The sequence below is a fragment of the Aulonocara sp. 'chitande type north' Nkhata Bay genome, linkage group LG18 (assembly GCF_057382095.1).
Source record: "Aulonocara sp. 'chitande type north' Nkhata Bay isolate Kocher_YH1m ecotype deep benthic linkage group LG18, A_spYH_male_GT1.1, whole genome shotgun sequence".
Lineage (NCBI taxonomy): Eukaryota > Metazoa > Chordata > Actinopteri > Cichliformes > Cichlidae > Aulonocara > Aulonocara sp. 'chitande type north' Nkhata Bay.
Window position 1 is genome coordinate 16,103,292 of NC_141361.1, and position 18,959 is coordinate 16,122,250.

At 38.3% G+C, this 18,959-nt stretch overlaps 1 protein-coding gene across 4 annotated transcripts in view; it reads left to right on the top strand.

The window, feature by feature from the left end:
- The window catches only part of gpt (glutamic--pyruvic transaminase), a 19,181-nt gene extending 16,112 nt beyond the window's left edge, over nt 1–3,069 (top strand). For all 4 annotated transcript variants that reach the window (XM_086272683.1, XM_086272685.1, XM_086272684.1 and 1 more), the window contains 2 exons: nt 1,968–2,080; nt 2,403–3,069. In XM_086272683.1, coding sequence (XP_086128809.1) covers nt 1,968–2,080; nt 2,403–2,493 — 204 coding nt within the window. In that variant the 3' untranslated portion in view covers nt 2,494–3,069. The remainder of the gene's footprint in view (nt 1–1,967; nt 2,081–2,402) is intronic.
- The last annotated feature ends 15,890 nt before the right edge of the window (nt 3,070–18,959 follow it).

An 18,959-nucleotide genomic window follows, 5' to 3' on the forward strand; every position in this document is an offset into this window, starting at 1 on the left:
TGGACAGTCTCGGTCGTTGTGTCCTTGGGCAAGACACTTCACCCGTTGCCTACTGGTGGTGGTCAGAGGGCCCGGTGGCGCCAGTGTCCGGCAGCCTCGCCTCTGTCAGTGCGCCCCAGGGCAGCTGTGGCTACAATGTAGCTTGCCATCACCAGTGTGTGAATGTGTGTGTGAATGGGTGGATGACTGGATATGTAAAGTGCTTTGGGGTCCTTAGGGACTAGAAAAGCGCTATATAAATACAGGCCATTTACCATTGGTCACAAGCAACAAAAGAAGAGAGACATTGCAGTTATGCAAGAATTTCTATAGAACATTCTCTCTAATCTCCAATCGCTCATGTTTGCAGTTCTGCTATTATTGTTTTAAAAATGTCTCTCTGTGACCTTCACGGCCTTAACTGCACTCATGTCACACTACACACAAGCCACATTAGGAATGGCCATTAAATACAACATGCAGACCGGTGGTGGATGTGCAACGTGCCAAAGAAGCTGAGCTCGTTGCCAACCTTGCTGTCTTAGAAGAACAAATGATTTCCAATGGCTCAGGGTTTCAGTTCTGTCCCACGGGCAATTGTTCTGTAGGAATTTCACGGAGAGCGGATGAATCAAAGCACCGAGAATCTGATCAGCCTTAGAGAGGGTAACGTCACATTGACCCACTGACATGTGGTCAGCTCCTGTGACTGACCACAAAGGAGTAGCATTATCCCAAAAACACACACATACCTGCATTATCACAGATCTGCTGTTAATCCTCTTTAACTTGCCTTGTGGCCTGAGATTTAAAAAAAACAACCCAAAAAATATCTTTTTAGAAAACACAACTTTAACGTTGTCCAAAAGTCACAGACAGCGTTTCTTTTTTGTTTTTTTATGTCATATATCTTCTATCAGCTGTTCATTATCAGATAAATTAAAATTCACTAAATAAATTAAAATCATATGGATTTTTTTCCTTTCAAAATTCAAACACGTTTTCTTTTTAGTTGTATTTTGTACCTGAGGGTCACCATAGTGAAGACATTTAAAATATCTTAAACTTCTCATCCAACCTCAAGTCATGTTGTACAGCTTAATGTGGTACTTTATTTTATTTTATTGTTGAAGGAAACTGTTTCCAGGGCCTACTCCGTGGATCGGCTTCCTCCGAGGCGTGGACGTCTATCAGCAGAGAATGTACCTTCACCTATCAGCAGAGAATGTCCCTTAGTCTGTAACACAGTCAAATATATTCTCAAGTAATATTCAAGCATGCCATTCAGCGTGTTAGTACGAGCAGCTCGGGAGCAGCTTGGGAGAACAAGAAAACAGAGACTGCTTTAGATTGTCTTCCCAAAGTGACTCAACTTTATTCACAAGTACAACAGTTTATATAGAGGGTAAAATTCATGAGACAGCAGATTTATCAGTTTAAACCAGTACAGACCAAGATAAGGGAGCGTCTTCCTGCCCTTGGGTGAAGAAGCATCCTTTGTGTAGTTTATTAGTTCAGCTACAATTGTGATTATCTCAGCGACATATTTTCAAGGCACAAAACGAAGAGTTCTTTCATTAGTGAAATCTGAAACAAACCATTTGGCCTTCAACAGGCGTCTAAAAGATTAAGAAACTAATGTAGCTGAGGGAGTGATCTCTGTGGTATTTCAACCTTGTTGAATGACAGAGTTTTCCTGTATAATGTCACTATAAAACAATATCCAGTAAATGCTCCCATGGTACTAAAATACCTAACAATTGTGGTATTTGTTTTATTGAGCTTTTTCTGTTGTAATTTGTTCCAGTTGAGCTTTTAATTGATTTGTTTTGTTTATTTGAACTGAAAATACTATTTACTGTTATTTAAGTTAAATTAAGCATATATCCTCACAGTTTTCTGTTATAAGTATAGCTTTTAGTTAAAGAGCCCCATGCCACCAAATTATCAAGATTTGTACATATAATATTTCCTTTCCTCTCTCTCAGGAAACGGGACAGCAGCCAGACATGTTTTATTGCATGAAGATGTTGGAGGAAACGGGAATCTGCCTCGTACCTGGCAGTGGCTTTGGCCAAAAAGATGGGACCTACCATTTCAGGTACACAGCAAATGTGCAACCTACAGTCAGAAAATCAAGATATTCAGTTATTCAGTAGGTGCACTTTTATAAAACAGCAATCACCTTCATAAATGTTGGTTTTAGTGCAGTCCTGTTGCTTTAGAGTGGCTTTGAACAAGTGGCTCAAAACATTTTTTATGTCATTTTTTTAAAAATATCTTAAATATTATCCCTGTCAGAACCTCTAAATTAATTCTTCTGGGATTCTGGAAGTCCAAAGAACTCTCAGCTGGGCCATCTGCTGTTTTCTACATCACTATGGTTAATTTGTGTTTTCATTTTCTTTGCTCCTCTTGCCCAGAATGACCATCTTGCCACCGACCGACAAGCTGAAGATCCTCCTCAATAAAGTCAAAGAGTTCCACCAGAGATTCACCCAGCAATATTCTTAAATTCCCGCATTTTTCCCGCTCCATTCACAAAAGGAGGAGCTGGCCAAACACAACAAAAAGTATCAGCCGACCAGAATTTTATCTGTTAATATTAAGTGCCTTCTCTGCAGTGGCTCTGGTAGTCTCTGTGATGACGCACTCCAACCTCTATAGCTGTCACATTTGGACATTTGCAGAATTTTGTCTTAAGGCGCTGTTTGTGCCAAAAAAAAAAAAAAAAAAAAAAGAGGTACAAAATTAAATTAAATCAGAGACCTGTGTCCTTTTCTTTTTTTTGGTGCAACATGGCTTAATCTATTATCTGTGTCGTTTTTAAAAGATGTATATACTCCAGGTCTGTAACTTTCGTTTTGCTAAATGGCTTGACTCTGCGTCTTGAGTTATAAAGAAGGTGCAACGAAGAATGAAGAAAAGAGTGATGCTGCTTAGAAAATGAGAATGTGCAAAACAAAATGGTTAAAATATTCCACTTCTGTAGGCTTTGCTCAACTGGAAGAATATGCTGAAAAAGCTTCTTTTGCATGATGGTTTGGTAGTAAGTAATTTGGTAGTGTCAAAATAAATGTAATGCTCTGATGTTTTGCCTCATTATTTTGGAGAGTGTGTTTAAAAACAAGAGCCTCCTTTCTCTTTTCCTTTGACCTTGAATTCTATGGCAGCGATCTTATTTCCTTGGTTCAACATGCTTCTGTTGTTCACTGAAGGTGTTTTATGTCACATACCACAAACTGAAAAAGTAGCATTGTCTTTACTTGACATCTGTTCGTCTGAGTCTGGTGACCCTCTTTAACCTCAGTCTTCTTCCTTGAGACAAATGATAAAATCAGCACATTGTGTGTAATTTTAGCAGCCTTAGCCTTTCAGTTCAGCTTTATGTATAGAGCACCATTCACAACAACAGTCACCTCAAACTTTATAGCTTCTTCTTTTCTTATAACATTCGACGTTAACGAGAAAACCCCAGCAGTCAGACATTCACCTAAGAGCAAGCACATGGCAACAGTGAGGAGCAAGAACTCCCTTTTAACAGAACTAGACTAAGGGAGGAACAGTCAGTCTAACCAGTTTGGGGGGGAGCACAGAATATAAACTATTAGAAAGAGAAGACATACTGTTGTCAACTGGACTTCATCTCTTGCTTCCTCCTCCGTAATGGTAGTTCAGAAGGCTGGGTGAAAGCTGAAGAAAGAAAACATTTCACAATCACACACACTTTTAAATCTGACACCTAAAATATGGTAAAGTTACATAACTAACTGTAGGGCTTATATTTAAAAAAATAGAAGAAAATTAAGTAGCTTTTATTTTGAAATTGTCAGTTTTAGGAAGACAGTGAATTGGATATATATTATGAAAATAAAAACAGAAGGATGTAAGTAACATTAAAAAAAACACTAAAATATTATGCAACAGTAATTTGTGTTATGTGCAAATGGTTATAATATACAGTAAAATACACTAAAAGGCACACCATTGATGATTTCCATTAAGTAAATGGAGGATTTTATTTAAGTTTAAAGAATCATGATCCTATAACTGTCTTGGGTCTTTTATTTTGAAAGTTGCATATTGTTGCCATAAATAAAAACCTCTGTGTGTAACTGGTAGCTCTTCTCAATAATCTTATTGCACAAATTTTAAAACATACTGGTCTCCCAAGAAGAAAGTGAAGAGTTTTATTTTGAAAATACAACACATACTATACTGTACTATGAACAAAGTTTACCCCAGTATATGTCTATTATTTGGTTTCAGTTACCCTGTCATTACCAAGCAGGATAAGGGATCATGCAAAGCTGAATATTAACTCGCTGAGTTAACTCCACATTTACTCGTGCATTCACAAGAAAGGTGTTGGCAGCATCTGACCAATCTGACAAACACAGATAAGTGTACTGATCTGTGAGCTTCAGCATGCAGCAAGAAGAAATGGAAGTGAGGCAAAAATTTTTTTGAGCAGGCAATTTATTGAAAACAACGCTTAAACTGAAGCAGGCTGTTTTACAGCTGATCAAAAGTTTAAGACCACACCTCTGAAAAAAAAACCCGTAAATCCTCCCAATACAAAAGTTCCAAACATGAATTAATGAGTAGCTCTACCATTATTGTTGATCACTTCAAAAATTCGTTGCGGCATGCTTAATGCAAGCGTTTACATGAGGTTCGTGGGAGCATTTCTCCAAGTGGTGAAGACGGCCGGATGAAGGGCATCTACTGTCTGGAACTGTTGTCCATTTTTTAAAAACTTCCCTTGCCATCCATCCCCAAAGGTTCTCAGTTGGATTTAGATCAGGGGAACATGCAGGATGGTCCAAAAAAGTCCCTTGTCCTGCTGGCATTGTGTACTGTAGCATTGTCCTGTTGAAAAACCCAGTCGTTACCACACAGAGGAGGGCCTCAGTCATGAGGGATGCTCTCTGCAACATCTGGACATAGCCAGTGGCCGTTTGACACCCCTGCACCTCCTGAAGCTCCATTGTTCCCCTGATGAGAACTTTGAAGACATTTTTTGTTTTTGAAGCCCTTCAGTCTCGGATGAAGGGCCTGATATTTATGGGGCTGCAGTCGGCACCAGTGACAGCCTTAATTTCTTAAGGTCCAACCATGCAAAATATGATTTTTTGCGATTTTTCAAGTGGTCTTAAACTTGCAATCGCAACTGTATGTTATATTAAGCCCCAATAAACACAAAACAAGGAGGAATCTTCAAAAAAAGAAAGGACTGAAACATATAAGAGAATAGAGAAGAAGAAGAAGAATGACCTGGCAGCAGCAGGTCACAGGTCAATTTTTGACCTGCTGCTCAAGATTTTTCTTAAAACATCTGTGACGGTGGAGTTATCTTCATTGTGACCCTGCGTCATTTCAGTGGATTCCTTTTGTCCTCTTCCCTCTCTGTTTGATATGTGAAACACAAGCTGCAGCATTTTTTTCCCATCTTTATTTCAAGAAGTTGCTCTACCTGCAACACTCAGAGACAGGTGGATCATTAGGTTTAAACAGCGTAAACCTAAAGTGTGTAATGTTCATTTCAAGCAGAGCAGAATAATAATTTTCTCTGAGAGAAAAAGGTATTGTAATGTGAACGCGCATGACAGGTCAAACCACACGGAGAGAGATTAGAGTCAAACAAACCAATCAGACGGCAATATTCAAATGAATCAACTGTCAGTTAGTGACACTGTGTCAGTGAAGCAGTGAAAGTTACCATGGCGATGCCATTCCGCGTGACTGACAGTGAAATCTATGTGAAGTTTTGCTCAGCACCACGAGAAGCGGCTGATAGAATCAGAAGTCGTACTGACGTGGTTTAAAAACCGTGAACTTCCTGATGAGCTGCTCTACAGATCCTTTTTTTGTTGTTGTTTTCTGTTCCTGGTTTTAAACCACTGGTAGTTTCTGCTTTACTTCAGAAATCCTTGAAAAAAATATATAAATACTTTCTGTAGGGAAGTTAGATGGCACATTCAGATGCCTACAGATTAAAAAGTGTATGTCTGTTGGCTTTGATTAAGACATTGTTTGAAAGAAGCCAGATTTTTCCAGGTTTTGGTAGTAAAATGATTTCTGTAGAGATAAATTTGGTACCACATGATCATTTTTTTTAATTGTCAGCTTCTTCCTCTCATGTACTTAAATGGTGAGAGATTTTTGGGAAGGAAATAATAAATTGTAATATGTCCTTCCAACCACTTTGTTTATTGCTTATCACAAGTCACACCCTGAACTGATCAGTCTATTCCAGAGAAACGATGACTATTCACACTCAAAATCACACTTATACTCAATTAAGAATTAGTCTAATGTGAATGTCTGGGAATCCAGAGTACCCAGAGAGAGCCCACACACTATGGTTAATTACGGAGTTCCACAGGGCTCTATGCTAGGACCAACTCTGTTTACATTAAACATGCTTCCCTTGATACCCATCTTTATTTATCCGTGAAGGCAGTTGATAGACACCGAAAGCCCTTGAACATTTTGACCCTAAAGCAAAAGTAGCGTCACTTTATGAATTAAGTCTTAACTATGTAGCACTTTTAAAGGCTCAACTTGAAGATGAACAGCATCTCTAAAATATTAAAATAATCTCTAACACAAACAGGAAACCAGTGGAGAGAAACTATGATTAAAGTGATATTGCAGGATGCGTAAATGCCATGCTCAACAGGTTGGAAGTGAGAAAACGTTTCATTTCAGTATGATCAGAGGGAGTTTGTCCCTCTAATCCGTAGCTACTGAATTTCCCCCGTGGTATCAGATAGGATTCTGAACAGGCTCCATATAGCAAGGTAGTGTAAGGGAGTAAACAGAGCAGTGCAAACTACCTCTTTCTGTCACTTTGATCCATTGCTCATATAAAAATATCGAGCAGAGCAGCTTTGAAATACAGAAGTATTCAGTGGCATCTTTAATCAAACCAGTTCAATATAGGAAGATGTCCTTGTAATAACAAAACGGAACAGTTAAATAGACAAGCGATGTAGAAATATTCCATTGCAGCAATAAAGACTGAAGTCGAGATGGTGAAGTGTGAGCTGTCTGCTCACTCCTGAAGCTGTCTCCTCTAATCACGTTGTTCAGATGTTTCTGGCTCAAGAGGATGTACATGCAGATACCACAACTACTTTTACTGTCTTATTTAATCTTTCATCTATTTTATTGCCTAGCATGCAGTTTCGGAGCAAGTAGGGGTGATGGATGGTGATACAGGTTTGTGTGTGTCAAAGTGTGTATGAGAGGCAGAAAGAGTGAAAGACCATGTAGAGTATGTGTTAAAAGTGAAGCTTGTAGTTTGAAGGGGTTTTCTGCTCTCTTCCCTTCTGCTCCACAGTGGCTGTCAGCTTTAATTATCTTTGACAAAGGGCCTCCTGAATCCTAATTACACTGAGCTTTGTCTTTTCCTGGAGCCCTTCACTATTCACTCCAGCTGCTTGACGCACTCACACGTTCCAGTCCTCTTCACCCAAAATTAATTGGGTGCGTTTGCAGTTTTTCTCCCGTCTCCTGACATCTTTTGGGAATCAAAGGTCATCATTAGTTCGGGTGAGGATGTAGGGCGACAGAGGGACAGTCATGCATCAGACATCAGGGCTGTCATGTGGCTGTCCTGGTTTTGACAATGACCAGTCTTTATTCACTGTGTACAGTCTTATACGAGATTTATTTGACTGACTGGAAGATCTTACTGAGCCTCAGCTGTGTTTGTGGACAGTGTTAAGGTTCACAATTGAGGAGGGAGAGTACAAACCACCCATGGTCCAGAAGGTCTTGGTCAAACAATGATTTTAATGAACACACGTGTGGGAAGATACTCTGTACGCCGACAGCAAGTGATCTCCAACTTAATCAAAGCATGAACAGATATTTTATAGCATCAGGGTTTGATTTACTGACGCCCCTTCATGCGTCACAGATACATTTTATACATAGATCAGATCAACACCACAATGGCTTTTAACCCAGAAGATCATCTTCTATTTTCATGGCTGGTACTTTCCGTTCTTGTCTTAAAGTAAATTGTTCCTCTTTCTTGCCGAGACAACAAGGACGGTTCCTCTTTTACCGAGACACTTTTGCAGTTACAACCAGACATGACTAATCTCTCCTCTAAATAAATCTAACTAATGTGTGTGTATGTGTTGACCTCACATGCTCTTTGTGTCACCTCTTCACCTACTGTCTGTGTCTCGTCCTCAAATGCTCTTTCTCAATTCACCTGTTGCACTTCTGACCTTTCACCAGACCAGAGGCTCACTGAGACTATGTGTATGTCTTCTACTAAATAAATGTTTTAACCAAGAACTTCTACTTAAAAGCTTAATATAAAATGATCTGATATATAAGTGTTTTGTAAGCATGTATTGCAATTCCTTCTATGGCTCCAAGTCACTTGCACAATAGATTGTCCGAACATCGCGCCGAACAAAGCTTCCGACCCCCAATTAATTGACCGAGCTCCAACTCTTTAATAAGCACAGATATGCATTGTGTATAAAATAGTCATAACTGCTTAAGACCTTCTTAAAGCTATCTGTTACATTGTTAAAGCCTCGTCTTAGCCTGCTGCTCAAAATAACTTTCACTTCTGCAAAACTCTCCAAGCCTGTTTCCTGTCCTGTTACTTTTAGCCTTTCTGAAAGACACACACTGTTCAACCCCTGAATGCAATATAAACTCCAGATTATATTATTAATGCAATGGTAATGATGACAATTATTTAACAATAGCAGTAAAATAATTTCCCTGCTCCACAACAGACAATTCTTCATTATATTGTATGCGTGGACACTGATGATAACCAGTTTGGTCAAAATTGTAACGCTGTGAAGTGACTTAACATAAAATCTCATGTGAACCTTATATGAAAGGTGCTTTAATTTGTAATTAGTTCATTTAATTATTGGGAAAAAAACATCAAAACAATATTTAACTGTGAGTTTTAACTGAGAAAGGGTTGCAGCCAGCTATTGTCTTATTTTATTTTTATTGGATTAAGCTTATTATTATTTATATTATAATAGCTTAGTGAAACTGTCCAAGCTAAAAATAAAAATAAAAATCTATTATGGATGTGACAAAACTGCAGTTCTTTAAATGTCCACTTAGAGCTGACTCCAAGAAATCTCCACAAATTGCCAGGGGAAAATGCCAAAACTTAGACCACAAATTAACATGTTTAGATTGCATTACCCTACAGAGCTTCTGAGGGCCACATCATGATCTGAAAAGATATGATGATGCAGACAGAAAGGGGTCTGAAATTTAGAAGCCATCAGCGTTGAGTAAAGACAGAATCTATTTTTGCCCAAGTAATTGCTGATGTCCTCACCTGGATGGAAACCTAATGCTGGTTATTTCTTTGTTATCTTGTACGTTTACACAAGATACTTTACAATTCCATTTTATTTGTATAGTGCCAAATCACAACAACTGTTGCCTTGAGGAATTATTAACTGCATGGTGAAGACCCTACAATAATAGAGGGAAAAAACAATCCAGCAACCGGCTTAAGCAAGCACTTGGCAACAGTGGGAAGGAAAAACTCAACAATCAACAAAAACAAGATAGTAATCCATAAGGCCAAAATATATGCTTCAAAACAAAGCTTAAAAAAATCAGTAGTTAATATTATTGTGGCTAAGTCCAGTTTTTACATGCAGTATATGGGTACTAATCACACTTTAGCTGCTCCAGGCTACAGCGTAGCTGCTGACTTTAGCTGTTTGGTATGAATGCAAAGTAGCTGCATGTAATTTTTGTCTTCTTATTAGAAAAACATTAAATAACTTGGTTAAAATTTATTATTGTTCATTTCCAATGATAAAAAAAAAATGGACACTTGACTGTGACAGGTACGATAACTAAGCTATGCAGTCACACTTGTTTTGTGGAGCCTTACAGGGTTGGACTGTATAAAAAGACAAGTCAACAAAGAAGGTAAAATACTCCAAAATACAAAGTTATTTTGGTCTACTTCTTTTATCATCCTATGCTGTCATCATACTCAAAGTAAAATGTTCTGAAAATTAAACTGATGCACTGTAGGAGGTGGAAATGAGTGAAACAAACACTCCTCATTTCCAATCAACCACTGCATTGTTTCCTTGAAGACGTATGTGGCTGCTACTTAAGGTTAAACTTAAACTTAGCTGTTACAATCACTGTTTTGAACATAATGATTTACAAGTAGGTGTGGTGTAATCAAAGAAGGAGATTTTCTGCTTCCACATTCAGGTGCTCCGTTGCCGTTTTCTTTCTCAGTTTTCTGACTGTGAGCATAATTTTAATCCGGCTGAAAAAAGAGACGTTCTTTCATTTTCATATAAGAGCCACTTTCCCCCTGCCAGAGTCACCATGAACTCAAAAACTGTAACAGTACTAGTGAACTGCCTTATTTATTCATGGCACAGATTCAGCAAGGTTATGGGAAGATTCCTCTGTGATTCTGGTTGATATTTACTTGACAGCATCGCACAGTTGCTTAAGATTTGCTGACAACACAGCCATGACATGAATCTCCTGTTCCACCACATCCTAAAGATGCTCTACTGGGTTGAGATCTGGAGACTGTAGAGGCAACTCATTGTCATGTTCAAGAAACCAGTTTGAGATGGATACAGGGTCCTCATGAGGGCATGGACATGGTCAGCAATAATGCTGAGGTAGGCTGGGGCTTTTCGTCATTTTGGTGAGCCCACGCTGACAAAAGTGTGGTCTTCTGCTGCTGTAGCCCATCTGCTTCAATGTTTGGCTGTTTGTGCACTCGGGATGCTCTTCTGCATACTTTGGCTGAAGCAGAGCTGACGGGTTATTTGAGTTAGTGTTGCTGCTCGAAGCAGTCTAGCCATTCTCCTCTGAACTCTGGCATCAACAAGGCATTTTACACTCCACGAACTGCCGCTCATGGGATGTTTCCTCTTTTTCAGACCATTTGCTGTAATCCCCAGAGATAGTCATGTGTGAAAATCCCAGCAGATCAGCAGGTTATGAAATGCTCAGACCAGCCTGTCTGGTACGAACAAACACGCCATTATCAAAAGACACTTAAATAACCTTTCTTCATGATTCTGATGTTCAGTGTGAACTTCAGTAGGTCACCATATCATTAGACAGAAGGGCGTACCTAACAGATTTCCCAGAAGTGTATTTTGATTATTTCTTTTAATCGTGCACCCAAATGAAGGTGTACGTAGCATATTAGGATTTCAGTAGAATTTTTAATAACAACATTGACTATTCTGGATGTTATCAGAAGGTCTCTCCATTCATGAACATCCATTGCAAGTTCATTGTAAAATATCTCGGAACAGCTTTATATCCTTATGTTTATCATTTTATGACCTTACTCTAACCTAACTGATTTTTTTTTACGTATTCTAAATGGGGTCAAAAATATTAAAGAGCCATTCAGACTTTTATGAAACACACTCAGCTCTGTAAATTAAGAAGGCCAGATTGGGAAAAGTATGAAAAGAGAAAACAGTAAGAGGGGTGGAGTGATGATACCGAGATTGGGTGATAAATCTTGTTCTGATCAGGTTTCTCTGGTGCCCTCACACCTCAGTCTCTTTCTTGGGGTAATTAATCAATCCCAGACTGGAGCCATTGATCGGCCTCTTGTAGCCCTCGGTATGTTTACACTCCTCGATTGTATTTGCCACTAAGCCCCTCGCTGCCGCTCAATCTCATCGGCAGAAAATGTGACACTCCGCCCTCTGATGCCTTCAGCAAAACAGAGCATCGATTGACATCTCGATGAAAATCAATCTACCTTTTTTTTTTTTTTGCATGGGGGATTAAATTTTGTCATAATCCTTTGTTGTAAATCTGTTTTTCGGGTTGCAATGCATTAAGTTTATTGTGAGCACACAAGTGTGTGTAACTTGTGTGTAACTTCTCATGGAAGTTAGCTGTTGTTCATAAAATATATATATAATAAAGAATATTTTAATTACTTTTATCAAATACAATGTAATCAAATGTAATAGAGAACACTGAATATGATTTTCAGATTCATGTGCATAATACAGACATTAGAGTTACTATAGGTACAGGTATTTATTAAAAGTGCCACCACATAACTTCTAAATGTAATCACATTTATTTACATAGCGCCAGTTCACAACAAGAGTTCCCTTAAGGCGCTTTATATTGTAAGTTAAATCTTACAAAACATCAGAGGGAAACTCCAACTCCAGGATGATACCCTAAGAGCAAGAACTTGGCGACAGTGGGAAGGAAGAACTCAAGTATCTGTTACTTAAAACCTTTTAGACTCTTAAGTAAAAACCACCGTTAGTGGAGTAAAGAATACACCGTTTTATTCGGAATAATAAATCACTGGAAATAATTTGCAAATGAACATAACAGTAAAAAACCTGAATGCACTTTTGACAAACTGCATTAAAGTTCATTTTTTCATTTTCAAATATTTTTTTCTTGTTCCTCCACTGTCTGCCTTACATGTTTATGTTTATTTAAAAGGGTCAGTGCATATAATGCTGCACTCCAGCTACCTCGGAAATCAGATGTCGCAGCTCGGGAATGACAGAGAAGAAAATAACTGATGTTATGTTGTGTAGCCCAAAGAGCTTCTAACGTGATAACATACATCTCAGATTCTGTCCTGCATTGCTTACATTCCCAGAAAGAATTAAAGCAACAAGCAATGCTTTCCTTGTACATATGGGTGGTCTGTGTGGCTGTTATGAAAGAAAATCTCATGTTTTGCGCTTGTTCTTATATGTTGTAGAGAAATTTAAATATATTTTTAATACCTGCAAGAACTGCTGTTTTGAACTAAAGCTCCTCTCAGCTTCCACATTTCATCCCTGGATCTCTGATTGCCTCCCCCAACAGTGAAGTGGAATGAAATAACAATTCCACCTGATTATCAAGCCGTTAAATCTCAAGTGAGTCATCTGGACTAAGTAGTTATGTTGCACTTCTAAAAAAATGTTAAAAAGCAAAGCATTCATATAACTTTTCTAAGTATCTTCTTACTGAGTCTCTAACAGGCTGCAGCTCATGATTCAACATCTTATTGAATCATGAGACTGTTTGTGAGATGACAGCTTTGTGCTGCTGCTGGAGGACAGGAGGATGCCGCAGAGAAGGCAACATGATTAGGAAATTAGTTACAAGAAATGGTACCCCAGTCATTAATGCTATTAAATAAGAAGCAATTTGAAGCACTGTTATTAAAGGTGTTCTTAGATATATATTTTTTGGCACTTTTAATATTTAACAAAACTTTGTATCAAAAAGCCTCATTATTGGCTGACGTCAGGCTCTCTTTGATCACTTGGTTTGACACAAATAAAAATACAACAATGACCCGTTGACAGCGCCAAAAGCCACTAACATACTTTATGTCTGATTTAATGTTTGAAACAAGGTGATTTTCAATGACTCTCAAATTACTGAGATATTGTTTTTTTCTCTCTAAAATTTAGGAAAACACTGAAAGGGGGGAACGGTGGATTTCTGTTTATGCATTTGTTTTCTAAGATTTCTCGTAAAGATATTTACTCAGCCCGTTTCTGTTTGTTCTCTTCTGGTCAGTTTGGATTTCAGTGAGATTTTTGACATTTTGATCTTCTCGGATTACAGGGAGACGTATGGAAACTTGCATCAGCCAATTAAAAAAAAAAATTACATTCAATATTATGTTATGATTATGCCAATATTATATTCTCAAACTTGAGTCACATTCTCTGAAGTTTAAGTCTGTAACTCAAAATTTTGAGATAATTCTCTTAAATTCCGATGCGCTTCTATAGAAACATGAGGAAACTTGGTAATTTACATGTGAAAGTTTATACAGTTCAGAAACTGGCCTGTAGAAGGTGCTAAAATATCTATAGCTGAAAGAAGTTCCAACGTGTGTGTATACTATTCTATATTTATGAACTGATCCAGGACTTGTTTTTCTCTGCACATGAGTCAAAATGTGCTTGAAGCTCTGAATAGGTTGCTCTTTTTTAAAAACTTTTTTATTCATCTTTCACTTTTAGGAATTATAAGCTTGCTTAATGCTTTTGCATGTTAACAAATCTAAATTCAGTTTCTTCTTTTAAACTCTCACGAGGTTACTATCTGAGCTCAACAAGGAGCTTTTTTAAAGCTTTTAATGAAGACATATACTCCAAGGACAGCGGTGCAAGGACATGAACACATATCAAAAAGGCTTTAAGTGCAGCTGTTTTCTGGGTAACTGGAATGAAGTGAAGAAATCAAAGAAAACAATCGCAGCCAATCACGCCCTGATTTTCACTTGAATGAAAAGCCCTGCTCTCCAGTCCCACCCAGGACATTTGTGATTACTTCTCCTTCTTAAATACAGTAAAAGACCAGCTTTGAGTGGGTTGTGTGGTAACGCACGCTGCTTCCCCCCCCGTGGTGCTGAACTGTTGAGACCAGCCTTTTTTTCCCTTTTTTTCTTCTTCTTTTTTTTTAAAACTGGCTTTCAGTGGAAAGAAAAATAAACAACCAAATTCTGAAAGAGCAGCATGTGAAAAGTACATGCATCTCCTCACAGATACCCAGCACACATGGTGTTTTATCAGTTGATAAACACTCTGCCGTCAGCGGTCACATAATATTTCTCTTTATATTCCTGACTGCTTATGAGAGGTCCATTCACTTTCCTTCCCATTCACCACATAAATTCCTTGACAAACCTGTCTCGGCTTTGATTGTCATAACCACAATTGAACCCTGCTTAGCCAATCAGGTCAGGCTACCTAAAGGTCATACATATTTCATGCGGCATCGCATTTATCTGACAAAGTTTTTTTTTTATTTTTCCTTGTTGAATTGAAATCACGCCTCATATTTCATTAGACACTCGGAAAGCCGCCGATCTGTGGTCAGATGGGCTGTATGTTTTATTCATGTCCTCTGAACATCTGCTTGTCCGGGTGTCAAAAATCATCCGATTCCCAGAGGACTCCTGCCTGACTGGTTGTAAATGAACTCCGAAGCTGAGACTCAAAACAACCTGTCAGATCTCCTCACCGCCAGAGGAATCTCTCCGCACAGCTGCAGAGGTGGGCTGCTGAGATCTACTGCTCCAGTAAAGATTCATTAAAGTCAGCTTTGGACACATGCAAGTTGTCTCTTTCTCTCTTTTTCTTTTCTTTTTTTTTTTTTTTTGAAGTAAAACATAATATTTAGACTCTGATTCATGATACTGTGAAAAGCTTTTAATACAAGTTGTGCCTTCTTCCCACAGCTTTTGGTAAATTTTGACACTGCTGTTCACTCTGGCTCTTGGTCGACAAGTCTCCCTGAGTCACTGGAGGTTTGTGCCAACTGGAGGGAAAGAGCCTGACCACTAACAAGTGCTCACTGACTCAGAGCCGCCACAGTATGTCCCACTGTGTTGGTGCATGTGTGACTGTGCATGTGCGTTTTATATACTAATCAATTATATACCATTCTATTTATCACTTTGCACCCATCCCACAGAAAATGTGTTCTTTTAGAAATGTTCATGTATTTTAGCTCACACACGGTGCCCTTAAGAACCACGGCTCATCAGCAACAACGCCTAATTGATAAAATGAAAGGATATAAGAGTAAAAATAGATCCCAATTCAACCGTAAAGAGAGTCTTTACAATAACTTTTCACACAACCTATGATCTACGGTATAATTTTGCTTCTTTGAATCAGCTGCTTAAATTAGATATTGTGAAACATAACATAACAAAACATACTGGAAAAAAGGTAGCAATTTTAATATCTGGAGAATTAAGGCATTATTTTAACGAGTACTTGCGAGCACATTACTGGGTCACAAATAGATACTGAGAACAGTAAATGAGAAGAAAAATTCCCTGTTAATTTTACATTTATACACACATTTTTCTTACTGCACAGTTAAAGGAAAAGAAATCTTAAAGATTAGTTCTAGATGTAGTAGATTACTTTTTTAGTTACACTCTTAACAAACCTCTCAACCTATCACTCTACCCTTTACAACCTGCTTTATCAAATTTTCAAAAGCTTGGAAATGTCCTTTGATTCATTCTTCTTTGTATATTTAAGTATAAAACATGAATTCATGTGAAAAAGAAAGTTTTCATAGGACTCTGTGCAGCTCTTTGAAAAACTCAGCTCAGTAGCAGGAATTTGAAGTGATTGTTTTCTGGCTTTATCGGCCTCTCTGATCATTGTGGGGGAATTTTGGCCCCCTCTTCTTTATAATGCTGCTTCACTTCATTCAGATCTGTGAGCATTTGTTTATGCACCGCTCTCTCAAGATCCCACCACAGCATTTCAATGAGGTTGACGTCTGGACTTCAGTGTTGGTGTCATTACTCAAAAAAAAAAAAAAAAGAGGAATATTTTGTACAGTACTCATTACTTTTCTTAAAAGTAATGCAGTATATTACTTAATTACTCATTTGGAGAAAGCACTTTGTTACTCGTTACATTGATTCCTTATCACGCTGTAAAATGACCTGAAACACATTGTCACATAATTATCAGTTAACAATACAAACCTTAGGCTACACCCCCACACACCAGCACAAATCCCTATTCTATATTTTTTTCTTTTTGTTCTTAGTTAAGAAAAGAAAGCCAGCAACACAACGACAAGAAGAAAACCAGCACAAACAGACAGCGATCGCCACAGTGATTCTACTTTAGAACCACGAACAGGTAGAAATAAAGTTAGCTTAGCGTTAGCATACAGTCTGTGCAGATGCTTGCACTCTCGTCCTTTTGTGCTATAAAAATGAAAGTAATGTCCATGTCTCCAACCCTATTGACAGTCCACTGTTTTCCATAAACTGAAATCAGCTGATTGTAGCAGAAATGCACATAAAGAAGAAAGTATTTTTGTTAGATTTTTTATTTTTTCATTTTATCCGCCTGTGCTAAGCATTGTGATCATTGTCCCGTTGCATGACTAAATTTCTTTCGCTTTTCTGATAAACGGGCTAATACTTAACTCTAGAATATTTTGGCATACAGAAGACCTCATGGCTCATATGACTGCAAGGTGCCCAGAATCCTGTGGCCTGTATGGCCTCCCTGCATTGTCAAATACCACTGATATGTGTACCAGTGACATCTGACCCTCCAATTTGGCTAGAGAGTCAGCAACACCAAATGTTTACTTTCACCTAGAAAGATGATGTCCTCTAGTACAAATTTACAATAACCCATAAAAAACTATTTTAATGGTTCTACTAATGGAAGAAGACCAAGACAAGGCTGCATGCCCAAACATGAACATTGCATGAAAATGATGCTAGGCTACATCATCTAAAATCATGATTAGGGAAGTTGCACCTCTCATAAATTGTTTTTATGTGGACTAAATTATGACATCAGCACACAAAGCAACCAGCACATATTGTGGGCGAATGTGCTGCTGATGACGATCAGACCAGATGTCACTGAGTCGGAAACCTGAAGACATTAGGAGGGGTGAGCTGGTTCAGCCCCACTAACAGTAGGTTATCTGTGAATTTAAGTTGTCTCCAATGAAGGTTTCTAAAACTTAAAGATGTAAAATATTGAGTACAATGCAGAGGTGGGGATTAATGCTATTTCTTTAAATCTCCATCAGTGTGGCTCATCATAAAATCAGCACACCTTTTTGTCTCATCACAGGAAATGACACCGAGCTGTTGTACTTCTAAAAGTCACTGAACACCACCTGGCTGGCACCAAATGGCAGATGAAGTTAGCAACTGGTGTTGAAAATTTAGCTGTTAAAAAGCCATTTTCCCAAGAGTTGACACAAACGGAAGCAAAGCAAAGACTTAAGTTGTTCACACTTGTTAGGTTGACAGAAACATGACTCTGAATGAATGCTAAATTTCTAAGTCTAACTTACTCCATGTTTAATAAGCACTTTTTTGCAATCCTAGTAAACTAAGAAGTTATAATATATAGTCACCAGCCACAGGTACACCCGTTCAACTGCAAATATCTCATTGGGGGGTTTTAGGGGTGAAAATGCTTTGTTGATGTCAGAGGTCAGAGGAGAATAGCCAGAATAGTTTGAGCTGATTGGAAGGCAATAGTAACTTAAATAACTACTTATTACAATGAAGGTATGCAGAGGAGCATCTCTAAAGATCACACTGTGTGCCACTTCTGTCAGCTAATAACGGGTCACTGAAGCTATAATTACCACGGGCTCACCAAAATTGGACAACAAAACATTGGAAAAACATTCCCTGGTTTGATGAGTCTCATGTTTTGCTGCACCATTTGGTTGGTAAGGTCAGAATTTGGCATAAACAACATGAAAGCATGGCTCCATCATGCCTTGGAACAACAATTTAAGCTGATAATGGTTGTGTAACTGTGTCGGGGATATTTTCTTGGCTCACTTTGGGTACCTTAGTAACAACTGAGCATCGTTTCGTATCGTCTCTGACCATGTCCATCCATTTACAACCACAGTGTACCATCTTCTGATGGGACAAAACCTCTGAGGAATATTTTCGGCCTTTTGTTGAATCTCTGCCACGAAGAACTAAAGCAGCTCTGAAGGCAGCGTGGGGTTCAACCTGAAACTAACATGTTATACCTAATAAAGTGGCAAGTGAGTATACATTCACTTTGTGGGGTTTTCCATTAAAAAAAACATCAAGTTTGAAATGAATTTTTCAAAGTAACAAAAACAAACATAAAACTGATGTCATGTTTTATGGCCTTTAAATAAAGAATACCAGCAAATTCTAAGCTTCATATATTTCTTTTCCCCATTAACACTGTGTTCAGGTAGTTCAGCTCTGTGAGTGATCTCAGGACAATATGAGCAAAGGAAACTATAGACTAGAATCGATTTATAGAACAGAATACTGATAGGAGATTCATCTTGAATATCAAAAATGCGTCATTGTTAGCTGGTTGATTATTCCTCAGTTGGAGGACTTCGTCTCCCTCTTTCATAGAGAGGAGGCCTTGATGCATTGTCAGTCTAAGAAACTG